General features: G+C 44.9%; 1 protein-coding gene and 1 long non-coding RNA gene across 3 annotated transcripts in view; one reads left to right on the forward strand and one right to left on the reverse strand.

Moving 5' to 3' along the window:
* The window catches only part of PHF21B (PHD finger protein 21B), a 149,256-nt gene that overhangs the window by 54,302 nt on the left and 75,972 nt on the right, over positions 1 to 18,982 (reverse strand). The window contains exon 4 of one of the 2 annotated variants that reach the window (XM_027897746.1): positions 2,321 to 2,620. The exons of the other annotated variant lie outside the window; for it this stretch is intronic. Coding sequence (XP_027753547.1) covers positions 2,321 to 2,620 — 300 coding nt within the window. The remainder of the gene's footprint in view (positions 1 to 2,320; positions 2,621 to 18,982) is intronic. 2 annotated transcript variants of the gene reach the window in all.
* LOC114064567 lies at positions 12,115 to 12,585 on the forward strand. The gene is made up of 2 exons (XR_003572781.1): positions 12,115 to 12,208; positions 12,308 to 12,585. It is a non-coding gene; the product is annotated as an uncharacterized LOC114064567 (long non-coding RNA).

Genomic DNA, 18,982 nt, shown 5'->3' on the forward strand with positions numbered 1-18,982 from the left:
AAGAAACCTTGCAAAACAAATTTAATTTGGGTAGAGGAGTGATAATTAACATGCAATCCAGCACGAAGCTTCCTGACAGTTTAGAACCAAAGGTCAGCTTGCATTTTTTCACTTTCATAATTCAATATTTCTAATTGTTTCTATCCATCCTTGCTGCCTATTCTCAAAAGGTGAAAGCACTATAGTCCTCTGCTTCAAGAACTTGCCATTGCTCAGCTTCTTCTTCCTTTAGAAACATACCATTGCTCAGCTGCTTCCACCATAAATTACAAATAACCAGAGATACCAAATCACAAAACTACAGTTGCTGTAAACTTCCAAGGTGAAGACATTTCTAAAGAAAAATGCTGGACCACTTCCCGTAGCAAAACCAAGGCAAACCCCAAATGCTGGCCAACATTCCCATGCTATTCCAGTAACAGCAAGTCTCTGCTTAAAATGAAGCTGCTCTCTGCAAGAAAAGTTGCGATGTTGAGGCAAAAACTCATGGAGTTTCAGCATGGAGAAAACAATAAATATTAAATACATAAATAAATAAATGTAAAATAAAATACATAGAAAATAAAATAAAAACGCATAGGAGCACCAGAGCTTGGGTCCAGCTGGCTGCAAAACACTACTGCCCCCAGCACACCTGGGGGTGTGGAAAGTGGGAATGTTTGCCCCTTTAGAAAAGATAAGAGGGAAGCATCACAGATAATTCAACAGCATGGCAGGTTTGAAAGTCTTTTCCTCTCACAACACCTGCAGAAGTTAAAAGTTGCAGCCAACTGTTCTAACCCACACTGCTCTCCAGCACCTGTTGCTGTTGCTTCACTATTCAGCCTAAATACATTAAATGTTATTTCAAGCTTCTTCCTTCACTGTTTTGATTCTTTTCTTCCTACGGCTCCTGCTGGTGACAGTAAAAGATAGTCCTTCACAAAATGATAGACCATTGTAATATTGAAACTTTTATCTTTCATAGGATTATCCTTTATACAGTCATTTTCCGTGATTCTAAGAAATATCTACTGGGATAGCAACAAGTATCTTTTCAATAAAGCATAAACAACACCTTTAACAAAGGAAATTACCCAGCACAAATACAGAATGGATATTCAAAATCGAATTCCCCACATGGCTACCCCAGTGTAACAGCTAAAGATAGTTCTGTCTCTCCAGAAAAAGTGACAGGACAATTTGATTCCCAGAGTGCTTGGATGTGCTTTCCATTTATTAGTGGATGCAGCAGGTGATGGTTATGCCCTGTCCAGTGTTTAGGAAGAGACTTCCTGGGTATTAAAAAGCCTCATGCATTCCAACATAACCTTGACTTACAAACGTCTTCAGGTACAGTTTGCCTGTTGCCCTTATCCATACTGTGTCCTTTCCTGATTATTAGAGACTCATATCCTGAGCTTGTGAAGGGGAATCAGAGGGGAAAAAAACAGGCTACCACAACCACTATGTGCAGAAAGCAGAAAAGAAATCCACATTGCCAATATGAGCAATAATACTTTACATCCTCTTCTCCAAAGTTCTGGGAAGGCTTGGCCATTTTCTTCACACTTCAACTTCATCAGCATCATCTCCCTCTCCTGGCACACCGCGACTGGAGTAAAGTCTTCTCTTTCGCGGCTGTTCGTGGACTGCACATAACGTGGTGTGCAGCAAACAAACAGCACCCCTTCCCCTTTCGCCCTCCTTTAATGGGTCAGTGCACTTACTTCATATTAAGACTACCGTGAACATAAAACAGCCTGCCAGCTCCCCTCTGCCTGAGGTGCCGGCACCTCACCACGCCAGCACCGCCAGGAGCCCCCGCACCCCGCAAGCGCATCTTTGCATAAACCTCGGGGGTTTTGAGGACAGAAGGTGGGCACCTGGGGGCGAGCAACAAGAGATGGCCAATTCCCCTGCGCTCAGCGTCACTGGAGGAAAAAGCCCTGCCTTTCCAGGGCGTGAGCCGAGCCCCGCGCCCCGAGGGCTCTGGGAGGGAGAGGAACGTGTCCCCTCGCCCCTCGAAAGCATTAGGATGGAAGGGCCAGTCTCCCCCGGCACCCCGAGGGAATTGGGATGGAAAGGAAAGTCTTCTCGTACCTCCACATGCCGGGGGCACAGGGAGGGTGGTGCGAGTCCCCCACGCCCCCGCTGGCACCTCCCCTGGCCCCGGAGCCCCCCCACATCCCCCGCCCAGCGGCCGCCCCCTCCCGCCCCCCGCAGCGCCGCCCCCCGCCCGCCCGGCCCCAATCCATCCATCCATCCCTCCATCCATCCATCCCTCCCTCTCTCCCTCCCTCCCGGCCCCGACCCACGCACCCTGCCGAGCCGGCCGTACCTGAGCGCCGGAGCCGCTGTCGGGGGCGCGGCGGGTGCCCCCGGCCCTGCCCGTGCCCTGCAGGTTGAGGGGCGCGCTCCGCGGGGGCTCCGCGCCCATGGAGCCGTGCAGGGTGGCCGTGACCACGGCGATGGGCGCCCGGGCGGGCAGCGCGGGCACGGGCAGGCTGTGCCCGGCGATGGGCAGGCTGTGCCCGGGGCTGCCGCCGGGGCTGCCGCCGCCCGGAGCCTTCAGGAGCGCCGGGACCACGCCGGGCTTGGCGCTGCCGCTGGAGCCGCTGCCCACCAGCACCGCCAGCTTCTGCCGGGAGAGACACAAGGGAGAGAGAGAGAGAGAGAAAAGCGGCATCGTCACCGCAGGCTGCACCGGACCCGGCCCCCCGGCCCCCCGCAGCACGGATTTGGGGTTATTCCCCTTTGGCTTTGGTTGGTTTTACGGTTTTCTTCTCGGCAGGGGAAGGGGCTGGGCTCCCCCTCGGCGCTCGGGGACTCGCGGGGGCACTCGGGGCTTCCAAAGTACTTTTTTTTTCCCCTTTGGTTTTATTTTTTCCCCTTTGGTTTATACCCCAATCCTGCTATAAATGACCATGGCATAGGTCTAGATAATAAGGCAGTTTCAATTAGTAATAAGAGGCTTAAAGAATGTTATTTTCAACTTTCTCTTCCATTGGCCTGAGAATCCGTTCCACGTGCCCGCCGCATCCCAAGCGCTTGGCGACTTCGTGTGTTCCCTCACCTTGACTGACTCTGGAGTCGGTTTGTTGCTTTCCCTTTAATTTTTCTTTCTCTCTCACAGACTTCTACTATTTTTGGTGGGTTTCTTTACAATGTGATGGTATTATTATTATTATCGTTATCATCATCGTTAGTACTATTATTATCCTCATCCAAGCTATCTTTTTTCCATAGCACCGTTTTAACTCGCAGTTCCCTGGTTTTCTTAACAGTTCCTCTTTTACATTGCTTCAGAGTGGCTATTCTGTCATCTGTAATAGTAGCACACTGACTATGACCTTATTATATCATCTCACTTGGTTTTGAGATTTCTGTAGGCACTGTGAAGTTGCCCTTTCATAAATACCAATGTCTGCATAAAATGCTCACTTCTGAAAAGGAAAGAAAAAACTTTCATAAAGTCGATGCACTTTAAATATTAATCTCAGGAGGTTTTCTTATTAATGCCATTTAAGCAAGTTAGTTATATATGGGGGGAGGGGGGGAAATGCCGGTTCAAGCCTCTTTTGATACCTTTAATTATTAAACATCTCATTTTTACAAGAGTTGACATCTAAGGTACTTAATCCTGCAAAGATTTCTGCCTCTGTTTAACTGACTGTACCTCTGGGCTCCAGTGCAATCACATCTAATGTACAGCCCTGGGAAACTGCTGTGCTCTGCTATTAAAGTCAGCCAGAGTTTTGTTGTCCACTTTGCTTGTTTACAATGCAGTGTATATATACATTTGTGTGTGTGTATATATAAAGTCACAGATATAGTTAGTTCTTTCCAGAATCAAAGCTGAAAATCTTACTTCTGAGCAAGAGAGTACAAGCCTTGTAATACAAAACTAACCGACTTCCAGGAAAATAACATCCCTTCTTACCTTTAAACCCATTACACACTCAAAGGCTGTAAAGCCCTAGTGGACAAATATGTTTGCTCCAGGAACTGTGGTTTTGGTGTTTCATATAAACACCAATTGTGCTTTGCCAGAGATACTTGCTTCAGGTTTTGATAGACAGAAATTACTTTTTTTTTGGAGGTCTTTTCCAACCTGAATGATTCTGTGCTTCCATGATTCTAATGTCAGCATTATTCTAGTATTTGTGACCTCGTATAAATTGTTTTAAGCTTTGTCCATTTTTGCCTTTACCTTTCATCCTCTGCTGTCCTAACAGTCATCCTAAGGAAGCACAGGCAATATTCTCCTTAAACTATGCTCTTGTGTATCATAAGCGTTTTGAAGACAAAAGAACTTTTCTCTGAGCACAGAAATACTGTCTGTTAGTTTAAAACTGCTCAAGTGGAAGCTCAGGAACGTTTCACGTAGGTGGGAAAAGTTGTTTATGACAAAATTCTATAAAACTCTATTTCTCTGTTTCGTTGTAGCACAGTTTTCCACTGGTGTTCCTTGCACTTATTCCATGCCCCAGTGATGCTGCAGGGGCCAAACAGGACTGGGACAGCATGTGGGAGAGCTGAACACCACCCCTCCTGCTTTGTGAAACATTTCCTTGCACGGCACCTTATTAATCCCTGAACTGTACTGATTCCCTATTTTCACATAAATTCCTAATAAGGAATATCTTGTGGCATTAGTGTAGCTTTATTTTGCTCTCAAGGCAGTTCAGCAATGGAAAACATCTAAGCAAATAAAACTTCCTGATCCCAAAAGACAGACAGTCCTGGGTAGCTCAGTGGAAAACCCAAGTAAATTAAGTAGGAGTAAATTCTGACCTCCCTGACAAAATTCAATAGCAACTAATTGCTTTTTGTCCTGTTTCAAAGGAGGGGATTGTACATACAAAAGCAGAAGTTCTGTAAACAAACAAATTCACTACTCCAACTACCCTCCATCCCATTCCCACTGCTCTCCCTACCTGAGTCTGTTCTGTGTGTCTTTGCATGTGATGAATGTTAACATTTTCCTAACAGTCTGACAGCCCTGCCTGTTCACGTCTATGCAACCAAAAGAGCTGAGGAAATAAGGGCTACTTGCTGCTTTCAGTCTAAGCTGGGATAAATGTGAAACGCTTGTAAAACTGAACATTCATCTCCTAATGGGAAACTTTCATTTTAATTCAGGTTTTGTGGCTTTTCTAAGCATATACAGGGAAAACATTGTGTCCCTGGGATGGGTTCGCAAGGACCAATCGGGCCACATCTGTGGCCTGCCAAGGGAACAATGTTATGCTAAATTTATTTCAATAACTGCAAATTTTAGAAACTAAATATGGAAGCTTGTACAAAGGATCAGGTGCTCAAGATCAGCTTCCAAAAGAGAGTTACAGAAACTGTCTGTTTGGGGAAAAGCAGCAACAGCATCTCTTCTGTGTCTCATTTAATAATTTTCTAAAATGTACCTACCAAAACTTTAAAAATATCCCCCTTAGTCAAATTATGTTAGTTAAGAGATGAGCTATTATGTGGTTTTTCTTTGTAACAACTATTTTTACTTTATAATGTTGAGAAGACATTGATAAAGGAGTGTTGGCAGAAACAAAGATTATGATATGAGAGATTAAAAAAAAATCCTCAACAAAACCTGCATCTGCTGCATTCTATTTCTGCCAGATTAATTAAAAGAATAGTCTTGTTTTTTAAAGAGAAAGAAAATCTGCATTTTGAGAATCAGTCAGCATAACATATCCTCTGACACTTTTGGAATGATGAACAATAAGACACTAAGCAAGCTTTGGACACTGCAGCAGAAAACATGTGCTGATACAATGGAGGAGCCAAAAGAGAAGGGGGGGGAAAGAAGGGAAAAAAAAAATATTGGCTTTAAATGCTGGAAAGCAGGTCTCTGCTTCTCATCCTCAGCATAATAGCCTTCACAATACACCAATTTTGAAGCAGCGCCTTTTCAATAGCAACACAACTTTCATTTTCACCGCAGGATGCCACAGGCAATCCGGAGTTTGGAATATGTATGCCAGTCACACGCAAACACACCACAACGTGCTGGAAAGCTGCCACTTGTTTATGACTTCCCAGCTTGTCCGTGGCACGGGCTCAACTACTCAAAGCAGAGCTAATATTTTTTTCCATATGTACCAAAATACCTCTGGCCTTTCCATTCATTTGTGTGTGTAAACCCCCTCCCTGCCCCTCCTGCCTATCCAGGCCTGCGCTGGGAAGGTTTGCAGGTGACAAGGCAGCCGTGCAACAGTTTAAGCCCCAAATTTGGTTACTCAAATGCTATTTCTGCTATCACATACCACAAATCATTCTGTTTGGGGCATAAAGAGATGGAAAGAGCAGTGGGAAGGAAGGATTTGCAGGCGGCTGTGCAATAGGACACACAGAGGCTCCGGCCAGACTCTTCACAGACAGCATCTCGTCTACTGTGAGGGTTTGGCTTCTTCATTTTCACTCTCCTGCAGCTTACAGCACATCTCCCAACCTTTACTGATCTGATGTCAACTTTCCTTCACACATACATCACAAACAGGAACACGGCCATACTCTGCAAGGGAGTTATTCCAGGCTCCTGGCTGCTCTCCACCACAGCAGGGATTTAAAACAGGCACGTGCCTCTCACCAAACCTTCACATTTTCCCAATAAAAAATGGGACCTGTTTAAAAAGAACCTAAAATTCACTGTCTGTCACATTTATATTTTAACAGCTATGTGCTATGATAGAGACTTCAGCCCATTAATCTTTCTAGAGTGACACCCTGACAAAGCAGTTTCGTTGTGAAAAACTGCAATTGTTTTCAGAGCTATATCAGTTCTTTTCCTCAGTGGCTCCATGGCTGTGAGAAAACATTTGGCATAACCCTGAGAGTTTATTTAGAATAACCCTGAGAGTTTATTTAGCTCGCAGAACACTGGCCATCCACTTTCAAACCAAAATGATGGCTTGTCAATTAATAATTTAACATTCAGCACTAATCTGAAGCCCTGCATGCAAACCAGCTGAACAGACTTCTCCAGCAATGAGGGCCATGGCCTCTGCTCATTCACCTAATTGTCACAATATTTAATATTCAGAGAGTGACAACACACAAATGCACTGCGGACAGGCTGTGGCACTTCGGTGTCTCAGGATTTTGGTCCAGCCCTATGAATTTCCATATATATATCCCATCTACATGGCTGAACCTGCCTGAGCTGCACCTTAAGTCACGAGCCAACCACCTGCATAACTTTCCACACTGAAAGAGAAGCGAGCAGGGCTTCAGCTGAGCACACACACACACGGAGGCACCCAGAGGAGTTTGGTGGATGTTCACGGAGGCAAAAGGCTCCACAGTCTGTGTTTTATCCCTGGGCTCCCATAAACAATGCTTCCTTTTGCTCCGAGCCCTTGGGGAGAACGTTAAATCAGGTTCTCGTAGGAGCAAGGACAAAGACCACGCATGGAAAAGTTCTATGCACTGTTTCCAGAAACACTGTTTTCGACCTAATGGTGTTTGAGACGTGCAACCGAGGAGGAGGAGGAGGAGGAGAAGGAGCGTTTTAAGGAAGGCTAGGGCAGCCCCCCCTGCCAATCGCTCGGTAAATGACCTGTCAGTTTGATGCAAGCGCTCTCCCTGCGATGCCCAAGCCGGGGCGGGGGGCAGGGATGGGGAGAAAGGAGGGGAGGGAGGAGAAATTGCTCGACAGAAGTATTTTAATGACCCCCAGGGAGAGGTCACCGCGGCGCGGGGTGATGTGCGGTACCCGGGGGCAGGCAGCCTTCCTCCTCCTCCTCCTCCCCAGTCCGGCTGCTCCTGTCGCCCTGCCCTTTCCTAAAGGAAGCCCCCAAAAGCACGACTGATAAACAAGGAGGTAGAGAGTGCCCGACTAGGTGGGACTAGGGTGTTAGTTTTTTTTAGGAGGATTTAAAAAAAAAAAAAAAAAAAAAAAGCTGAAGAAAATCTGGGACTCAATGGAAACAGCCCTTCCAGGGGCGGACTTTCAGCCAAAGGAGGCTGCGTGTGGAACACGGGCAGGGAGGTTTACGTGTGCTGAAGTACAATCTCAGCATCAGTATTTTTTTAAAGCTTCTTTTGTCTGTTGGTTTCTTCTCCTTTCTCTTTCTTTTTCTTTTTTTTTGACAACTTCCTGCCTGCCTGTCATTAGAAGTAAGAATGTATTCCTTTGCCTCTATCAGATCTCAGTTAATTAGCCATCGCTGCAGCAGGCTCGAGGATTTAAATTCAAAGTGAAACTCATTCTAATCAAAACTGCAGCAAACTGGGGGTTTTGTTTGACTTTAACCTGAAAGTCAGTTATTGTATCACTGATGTACATACTGCATTACCAGCTGAGTGCTTTCAGCATCCCTCTATCAGTGTGAAATATTTAATCGGCACAAGGATCCAATCAGCACAGCAGAGGGGAATCTAGTGTGTGCATTAATTTACTTGCAGTTGAAAAGCAGTAAAGCAGGTCAGAAACATATAACCTTCTCCCTTCCCCCCCCCTTCTCTTTCCCCTCCCAAACAAACACACAGCACATCAGAAGAGTTTTGGCGGCGGGGGAGGGATTGAAAGCTACCCGTTATGAATCCAGATTGGAGAGTCAGACAATAAATTAGTCGTTCCTGCCAAAGAATGACAAACACTGCCTGGAACAGAAGAGGGGAACAACACACAACACCCCCATCCCACCCACCCACCCCCAACATACCCCGCAAGATCCCCTCTCAAATTAATTACGGTGGGTAATTGTTTTTGGATCTTTCACTCGTTTTAAGCTGGAAAGATGGCTGAATGATTACCCCTTCTGTGTATGACATTAATTAGAAGGGAAGCAAACGCCAGGAAATATCGGAACAGTCTCTCTATTGTAAGGTGCAACGGCTTCGGATTTTCTGACCAACCACATTCGCCAGAAAAGGCTTCCATTAGGATTATTGGTACTAAAAATCTGATTTAGAAGCATTCACAAGCTCTTCTGCACACCAGCAATTTTATCTATTGCAGGAGCGTACTGCAGCACACAAGAGCTAAACTTTTTCCGCTTCCAATTCTACCTTTGTGTTCCTCCAAAGACAATCGAGTTCCTTATCTCCTTGATATCCTAACGAGAATATCGACGTGCCATTTTCTTTCGCGGGGGGATGGTACACAACCTGAATGTTACGTGAACAAACTTGTACGATCCTGCAGGCAAAACCATCGCGCAGAAACGCGAGGAGAGGCAACGATTCAAGTTAAACTCCCGATGTGGCCTGCTCTTCAGGACAGGGCAGCGAGGAAGAATTAGCAGATTTACGTAAAGAGACAATTTTCCCAACTGATAAATACCCCAACAATGGTAACAGTGGGCTCAGAAATGCACATATTCACTCAAGTGCAATTAGCCTTTAATTTCTGAGCCCATTAAACAGCTTGCTGACTGCAAAACCCAATGTTTTCAACTGCACTGCTAACTGGCAATCCGTCGTCGTCAAAGCTTGGAATTAGCTGCTTAGTGACGTGTAAACAGCACTTTTAAACTGAAACAGAGTAGTGGGGAAAGAGGCCGATATTCAGCGAGAAAAGTCAGATTGATATTATGGAACATTCTGGAAGTGCCTGTGCATCTTGGAGGAGAGGAGGAGGGGGAGCTAGGGTTGGGGTTTTTTTAATAACCTCACAAATAATCCCTCCTCCTTTCTCTCTCTCAAACCATGTCAATGATCAAGGAAATGAGAACAAGGCGCTTGATTCACAGCTGACTCTCTCTTCTTGTTACATCAGATCAAGAAGGAGCAGAGTAAGGGGGGGGCGATTTCTGCAGGGAAAATAAATCTACAAGCTGGCATTTTGTCTCCTACTCCTATTAATTAGCCCACTTTTCTGCCAGAAACAGAGCTTTTAAAACTTGCAGCAGAGTTACATGCATGCCCACTCGCACACACGCTGCATATCTGCACCCAGAAGATTAAATATCTTGTGTGTGGGATAAACCCCTCCTGGAAAAATCTCCATGCAAAGAGTAGTTGGTTTCCTATTTTATTTGATGGATGGATCTCTATTCTCTCCCTTAATCTCAAGGAAAAAAAAAAAAACCAGCACAATAAACTGCTAATGGGGAGATGCAGCCCGTGCTAAAGCCCCCAGTAATGACAGCCTTCTGCTCCGAAACGCTTCTTTTAAACCCAAAATTTGCCACAGAGGAAAACTTCGGCTTGGTCTCCCTGCGAATAAAGCAGAAAGCACACAGGCATCCCCTCGGCAGGTCAGGGGAGGGTTTAAATGGCTCCCCGCTGTGCAACACGGGTTCTCCCCCAGCCCCAAAGCCGGGGTCCTACTTGCCACTACCAGCTCAAAATTCACATCCTTCTGCTGCTGCCAACTGCAGTTTCCCAGGATTTGCCACGTCCCATGAATTCGGGAGGGCTGCATTCATCTGGCTTATTTGCTGGCGAAAAACAAAAACAACTCTCTACAAACAAACACACACACACACACCCAACCCCCGGGTGTACACCATATAAACACTAATACGCTTCTAATTTAAGTTTGGAGAAAACAAAGGCAGAGTGATTAAAGGCCAGGAACACGCAGCTCAGCATATGGAGCCCCCAGTCAGTGCCCTAGAACAAGTTGAATGTTTCCATTGTGTGAAACTCATTCATTACAGCTACAAGATGCAGGGCAGGCATTTGCATTTTTAGAGGGGCATCTTGTCATTTTTAGATAAATCACGGGATCCAGACCCTTTCTAACGGCATCAAAGCTCACACTGCTTGCTGTCCTGCCTCCCTTTGTTTTCAGTACTCTGCCTCACTATTTTCTTTTGCTCTTCATGACTGTCATTAAAGTTTGCATCCTGTGTGTCAGTGTGAACTCAGGGGCTTCTCACTTTTGCCTAAAAATGCACTGCTTCCTGCGACCAAGCAAGGCAAAAAAGAGATGCAATTGCATGCAATCAGAAAAACTAACAATAAATTAGAGTAATTTATTGTCTCCAGTTCCAACGCTGCCACCTCCTGATTCACATTCCCTCCCCCCACCCCTTCCTCCTACCAGCCCCAACCCCCACCCCGACCTGAAAATCATTCCTTTGATTTCTCCCTCCTTCACCCCAGCTTAAAATCAAATTTGGGAATGCACATCTCCCTTGGTGTGGCAGGAAGGACCAGCAGTACAATAAACCAAACCAAATCCTTTCCCCCTCCCGCTCTTTTCCCCAGATAACACAGAATCCTCCTGAAATGAACAAATGTAACTGTGAACAGATACAGACTTCCCATGGGACCAAACCATCAGTTCCTCGGTATACACAGAGAGAAGAAAGAAGTTAAATGGTTGCATTTCCCTCAAGGGAAGGCAGAGCTGCAGTTGTGAAGTATTCCCATCAGAAATTCTAGATAAGTTGCAAAGAAAGGAAAAAAACTCCCTGCCTCCTCTCCAGACCTGGTGTAGACATTTCCCCAGCAATTTCATATATGCAGGTTTCATCCCAACAGCAGGAGCTTTTAGGATGATTGTGTTCCTCTGAAGTGATTACTGCTTTCCAACGGCAGGCACGTTTCCATGGGAGTCAGGGAACCGCTCCGAGCAAACTTTTCCATTTTCCATCACTCCCAAGCACAGTTTTGGTGAAAGCAAACAAAGCAGAAGGGGGAATAAAAAGCCCAAACTGAGTGCCTGCATCTGAACTCCTCATTCCAAATCGTGGGCATCTGCCAAGGGCAGCAGTGGCCAGAGGCACAGCCAGCCCTGCACCCAGGGATCCTGCTCCTTTGGGCAAGGGAATGGCAGTACAGGAATGCAATGGAACTCAGGATTTTGTCACAGAACCCAAACAGTCTGTTTAGTTCAGTGGAAGACAACGTTACGAACAAGTTTTTTTACCAAACCCATCTGCTATTAGCACCCTTTACTCATGAAGAACCCTCGGGCTTGGCCACGAGCAGGGTCCTTCCACCCCAGCCTCTGTGTCTGCTGATGCCTGAGCGCATCAGGCCTGAGGTGTGACCAGAGCTGCCTTCCCAGATCTGCATAAATCCCTTTGCCTTATCTTCCCAACTTGATAATATCTCCCTCACAGAGCTATTGTGAAAATGAACTTGCTAGCATCCACTAAATGCTGTTTATTTGTTATTAAAGCCAAGCTAAATCACATGATTTTATCTCAATCCCACAGGATTATGGCTGTCAAATCAAAGGTAGGTGCCCTGTTTATCTAATGGTTCCTGGTGATATTTTCTCATGCCCTCCAAAGGAACCCTTGTGGAGATGAAGGTGAGACTTCACAGCTCCAAGTATTTTTTTGAGCCTGTGTGTGCCAGGCCACAGAAGGAACTAAGTGGAGGGCACAAAGGTGTACTTTCCTTTCCACAGGTTGCATAAAAAGCAATCTACAGAGCCAGAAATGTAGCAAAGCCAGAGTCAAACAAACACACAACTGATAACTGCACCTCTGGGAAGAGGAGCTACAAGTCTGAAGAACAAAGGTGTTCCAAAAAGCTGGAAGGAACGGGAGAAGGGACACACAGAGGGTCAAATTTCTCATAACAGTTGTTTTGGAGCTCCAGTGTCAATGGACAGAAAGGGGTCGAAGAGGAAAACATCTGAGAGATTCTCCTCCTGCATCCTAACACAAAACTATTTATTATAAATTACGGAGTGAGAATTATAAACAATTGTGCAAGTGCTTTGCAGAAGGAAATTAGAAGGATGAGTTGACAATGGACTTCCATCTCAAGGCTTCCTCCTTTTGAATACACGTTGATCTGTAGAGGATGACAGTCTCCATGATCCCTTCCCAGGATCCCAGAGCATCTCTGCAACATTCATAGAAATTCCCTCCAGAGGGAGCAACGTTGAGTGCCAAACCTGAAGTCAGAAACACACTCACACGGTGTACCAAGTGAAAATTGGAAACCGAACCCTGGCACATCACAAACACAAAACTTTAGCCATTGAAAGAGCACCTTCACTCCTCACTTCATTTTGCCTTCAGTTGCACCACTTCATTTGCCCTGGGGAGTATCCCAAACAGGAATGTGAATAGTCCCACTGCCCTGCTTATCCAGCTGAAGGGACAGGCAGCTTGGCTGACACAGCACTAGAGGCAGAAACGGTACAGGGAGGGCAGATTTCTGCCTTTCCAGAAGGGAGTGTTCAGAGAGGTAGATTATCAAACAATATCCTATCAAAAAACACAAGGTGATGTTCAAAACCTGGCTGAATGAACACCCCCTGACAAAATATCACCTCTTACAGAAGTAGGGGATACTGCAAAGTAGGGATCCCAAGCCCTCTGTCATGGGCTCAGAGCACTCTTCAGTGCTTTACTTTTATATGGGGACATATAATGGTCTGGTTCCTCCAGGGACATGGGTGGTTTAGGCAGATAAAAAAAATTACGCTCCCCTCCCTAATCCCCCCCAGTCTGACAGAGAATGCTCTGTGAGTACACACGTGTGAAAAATCAACAGCCAACTAAGACAGTGTGAGAATCCCAAGTAATACCACTTGACTAGGTACAGATAATTGATCAGTCATAACAAGAGGGGGATACAGCATGTAATATTTTTCTTTTAATGAGACTTCAGAGAATGCACGAAAAAAACTATTTAGAATGACTGAACTGTACAAATATATTAGCAGATGTTGAAAATATTGTGTAAATTTAAGAAACAAGGGAATGATATGCTTTCGCTGTAACTTAATGGAATTGCAAATGATAAGATAATGCTTAAAGGGAAAGAAAGGTACACAGCAGCAGTGCTGGGAAAGAAGATTAAAAAGAGACAAAAGAGCTGTTAATGAAGCACTGTGTAGATCCTTGAAACTAAGATACTATACAACCATTATTCCAGAGGCCAAAGAGAGAGTGATGAGCAATAAATAATGCAGATTGTGCCAAAGGCAGTAAATAAAATGGAACTTAGAAGAGAGAAAGAGGGGACTGGGCCCACTTCAAACCAACAACAGGAGGGGAACACAATGGCTAAGGAGAAGGCAAGGACACACTGCACAGCAACTCTGCCTCTGCCTTCACACATCAACACAGAGATGATTATACAACACACAGATAAAATGGGAATTATCTGCAAAATTTAGCTCCCAGTCTGCAGTTGTGTCTGAACTAGTTTCTGAACTACTCCCAGGAACAGTGACAGGAGAAAGAGAGACATTTTGAATGTTGTTTTCTGCTGTGGTGGTGGAAAGCACTGGGATACTCCAGCCACGGGAGCTCTATAGGGAGCTGTGACAGATCTGGGCATGTAGAAAAAGGGTCCAAGGGCTCAAAAGGAAGGCAAGAAGGGACTGAGAGAAGGTGCAGTAAACTTTTCCCACAACTTCGTTGTATTTAAGGATCAGAATAAACATTTCCCATTGAGTGCAAAACATCACAGGCACTTAATACCAACTCCACATCTCCATCAACCAGCTCCTTTGCCTGGAACATTTATTCCAGCCCACAGCTTCTCTTCTGATAAAAGCCATTTTGCAAAGAAGCTGAGTACAAAAACTGACAGAGTGGTCAGCAAGAGCTGATGCTCTGGCTCTTCAGTTCTGCAGCACACCCAATTTTTTTACCTCTCCATTTAGGCCATTTCCACCTTTCCTTCTGCAAGAGTGGAGCACAAGGCAAGGAGATTGGTGGCAGGTTTAAGCAGCAGCCCTGAGAGATCTGAGTTCAAGTAAGAAAGAAAAATGAAGTCCTTGTTCCAGTTCCCATGTTCCAAAATCACCTGGGCTGTAGCCCCCACCCCAGAATAAGGTTGGCCTGCAGTTGTGTGAACTGCAAAGGCATGATGGAGAAAAAGAACGGGGCAGAGAAGGGGCAAAATGATGCTTAGCTCATTCCAGGGGATTCCAGCTGAGCAGGAGGTGAGGATGTTAACAACACTCAATGTGGAAGAAGAAGTAGCTCTCTGCACAGCTTCTCTGTAGATACTGTGACTGCAGCCAGCCCTGTATCGTTTTATTCCTGCTTTCCCCTTGCTTTTTTTTTTTTTTTTTTTTTTTCCTAAAGCACTAAAGCCTTTAAAAGGAAACGTGGAAAAAAATAAGATAAAGCCTAATAATGATGGCCTTCTCCAGGAGGTGAGGGGAATAGGCCACGTTTTACCAAACATGGCACACCAATATAAATTCACAGTTCCTCCAAGGGAAAAACCATCTCCTGGTCTCAGGATCCTCCTCCTGCGACACCCCAACTGATGTGACTGTACCAGCTGTGCAATAAACCAGTGGCTCCACTAATCAAATTCAAAAACAGCTGTGCAATAAACCAGTAGCCCTACTAATTAAAGCTAACCTGAAAAAGGGAAAAAAAATAATCTAGTTATTAATGAGATCAGCTGCTCACCTCAGATCACACCCTCACTGCAGAAACAACTGGTCCAGTGCAGTAGGAGGAGGGACTGGGGAGGGAGAGGGAAGGAGGAGGGAAAAGCACCGTTCCAGGGGAGTGCTGGTGTTGGGGCAGCCTTGGGCTCAGCCTTGGCAACTTCACAAGGAATTGTGAGGAAACTGGGAGACAGAAAAGAAGGGATTAAAGAGTAAAACAGAGAAACAGAAGATATGCTGGAGCCCATCAGGACAATGCACCTCGGCCAGAGGAACCAGGCACAAACCACTGCGCCTTTCAGTGCAAGGCCAACAAGTTTAATAATGCTACTTCCAGCAGTAATCAACACTCATTTGCTTCAGCTGGGAAACTGAAGAAAAGCAGCCCGTGTGACCACTGCCTACAACACAAGCTCTGATAACATGCAGACTCAGCAGAGAGGCTAAAGGCTGCATGGACACAATGAATAAATTACCCTCTCAACCCTCAGAGGATTATAGGTCTCTGTCAAGTCATTTAGATCTAAAATTTGACCTGTCTTAAAGCATTTATAGCTTGTCAGGGAATACGTTCTGTATATTCAACAGCCATTTCTAGGAAAACACATCTCTTTAGTATAAAAATTATGATACTCTTAAAGTTAATAATTCTAATAACAATTCCTACCTACAGGCAGCCTTCACCAAAAGAGCTTATGCACTACAAGTTCACACCTCAGCTTAATATACACTCTCATCCCCAAGTAGACACATCCACATACAAGATACTACTACCAGTCTTATGCTGACATGATGAATAAGAAATAAATCACAGGAACAGAAGCCATCAGAAAAACAACTCCACAGAAATTATTTTTAAAAAGTCAGTCAAATGCAGAGGGAGAGAGCAGGCAAGGGCGAAACTGGACACTGAGGGACAGGCATTGAAAACTTTAGGGGGTTTTGCCAGCATTCTCTCCAGGAACCAAAAGCAGGCTGGGCTGGAATGCAGTGCTGTGCTAAAGGCAGGTGCATTTGGGTTTGTTAACTAAAAGTTTGAGGAAGAAGTAAGTACAGCATCAGAGATGATTTCTTAATGTGCAGGTGGACAAAGTGGCAAGAGACAGAGACTGCTGAACTCAGCAGCAGCTCAATCTATACATGGGCAAAGCAATCTGTAAACAGAAGTTTTTCCAAGCCGGAGAGAAAGTGGAGCTCCTTGTATTTTAGCAGTGAGCATGACTGAATCTCCTGCTTCTCATCATATCAGCATCACCCACTAACATCACTGCACTTCAGGGCTTGTCAGCATTTCCACTCCAGAACTCAACATGATAGAAGTTTATTAGCTGATTGTTTATCTGGGGAGGGAAGGTGTGGATGAATGGAAGATGGTGCATATGTTGAAAGAGGGCACATATGTTCTCAGCTGAGACATTTGTGTTGGGTTTTGTTTTTTAATGTGCTCTAAGACACGTGAGCAATTTCCTAAGAGAGTTTGCCAGTTAACACACAGTCTGTGAGTATAATAGGACTTGCAGTGCCACCCATGCATAAGCTGCAGAAAACAGGGCAAGTCCAGTCTGGAATGAGTGGAATACAGGGGGAAATACAACAAGGTTTTTGATCCTGACAAGCAAGGCTTCAGAGCAGCCAGTGCAGTCCTTATGCTGTTCCGAGAGCAACTCTAGCTTGGAGGAAAACAAAAAAAAAAAAACCCGTGTTTTGGACTGGCACATGTATGTGCCCAGACAAGCCTTGCTGACTTATCACACAAAGGGGAGATGAGGTGCCCACTCTCAGAGCAAGACACTCACCTTGGGGGGAGCCTGCAGCCCCACACTTTCCCCAGGAACATCCTACTGGTGCTTTTACACAGAGATAAACAAGCACTTTGGAGGAAAAAATCATCCCACTTGATCAGTCAACTCTCCTCTGAGCTCTATCTCTCTTCACTGCCACTGGGAGTGTGAGCTTCTAAATTAAATATCCCTGTCAGGTGAGGAAATTTGGAGAATTCTTGCCCAGAAAATTAAGCAGTGAAATGTTTAGTCATGCAAATGCACTCACTGCTCTTTATCTTGGGAGACGTGTTTGTATAAAATTGGGATATTTCAGTGGCCAGATTTTAGGACAGTGGGAGGAGAGTGGTGAGTGAGCTGTGGGAATTTTGTTCCCCAACCACGAATCAGATTCACCTTGCCTTAGTCCAAGCCTTTATGCCTGAGAGCTTGAACATCTCCTGATGTTCACAGGAAACTCCTGAATAGCTGCTGTTCGCATTTAATTTGGCTTCAAACACGTTCTGGCTTTTCTGAGAGGCTGCAATGTGAGAGCAGCTTTGGCTGGGAGTGTGGCTGATGCTGTTAAGACCACTCGTGCTGAGCAATGAAGCTTGGATGTGACCTTATCAACAAGGATTTTTACAACTATGCAGGAGACAGAGCAAAATGATCTGGACAAACTCGGTGTCCTGGCAAAGAGCACAAGAACAACCAAAAATTGACTCACGGCAACAAAAATCTGCCCTCACATCATTGTGACTAAACTATAATTAGACACCTCCAATTTTTTTTTTTAATCACTCGTGATTCTTTTTAAGGGCTGGAAATATGAGAGAAGATTTCTCAAAATTTCATACAGAAGTATTTTTGCAGTGATTTTTAAACCCTTTTCCTGTCGAAGCGAAAATAAAGTTCTCAAAATGCCTGGTTTCTGTCAACTGGCCAATAACTGACAGGAAAGGAGCTGTAGCTTTGGGCCTGGTACAGTAAAGGAAAGGCAATCACTATAACACTGATTTCCATCTCCTGGGCTGCCACATCCTGCTGGCTGTCACAGAGTGCTGGGACATGGCCACATGCACAGCTAAATGTTTTAAGGCAACTTTAGGATAGTTTGAGTTATTATCACATAGAAATCAGAAAGTCTAGGTCAGGAATTCTTGCATGAAGTTTACATTTTCTTCCAAGAAGCCATTCTGAAACCTAAGTCAAACCTCCATTTAAGTATCTCTAGTACAGCATTTGCTATTTTACCAGGCTAACGACTTTCAATCTTGAAAATCCTCATCTTATTTCCAGCTTTAGCTTCTAGCCACTTCTGCCTTTTTCCCAGCTACAGGGAATAGCTGCCTGTTAACTCAGATGTTCCTTTCCTGGAAGACAGGGATGATGATTCTGTTTTCCCCTGTGAGGATACCCCTACCCACAGAGGGCACTGAGGTTGGGGTAGAAGATGAGGGAGCACTTTTGACAGTCTCAGCTTATGTCTGGGGCCAAATCAGCTTGTCATGTTCCTGGGAAATTCAATGCTTGTTCTATCGATCCCTTAACCCAGCTCAGTACTAGGACAAAAATGAACAGGGCCAGAGAACCCACCAGAAAGTTGTATTTTTCCGTCAGAATTTTGTGCACTGAAGCCAAATTATCTTGATTCAGGTCAGGCGATTTTCCCAGGAGACAGCTGCCTCACATAAAATTAATCCATTATATTAACTAATCTTGTGTAAATAAAACCCATTTGAGTTACACTAAATCTATATTCAAAGAACAGTTATTTCTAATAAAGAGCTGAGCCAGAGGGAAGCTCACCTGTGGCACTGTGTTAAACATCCAGTAAGATGCACTGCTCTGGTAAAATAGCTCTGGTAACTCTTTTATGACTGGTTTTGCTCTTAAACTTACCAAGGTGATAGTGATAAGTAGGAGTAAGGTAGAAGAACATGAGGCT

This window comes from Empidonax traillii, unplaced genomic scaffold, assembly GCF_003031625.1.
Source record: "Empidonax traillii isolate 1590-97213 ecotype Southwest subspecies unplaced genomic scaffold, ASM303162v1 scaffold557:size1000685, whole genome shotgun sequence".
Taxonomy (NCBI): domain Eukaryota; kingdom Metazoa; phylum Chordata; class Aves; order Passeriformes; family Tyrannidae; genus Empidonax; species Empidonax traillii.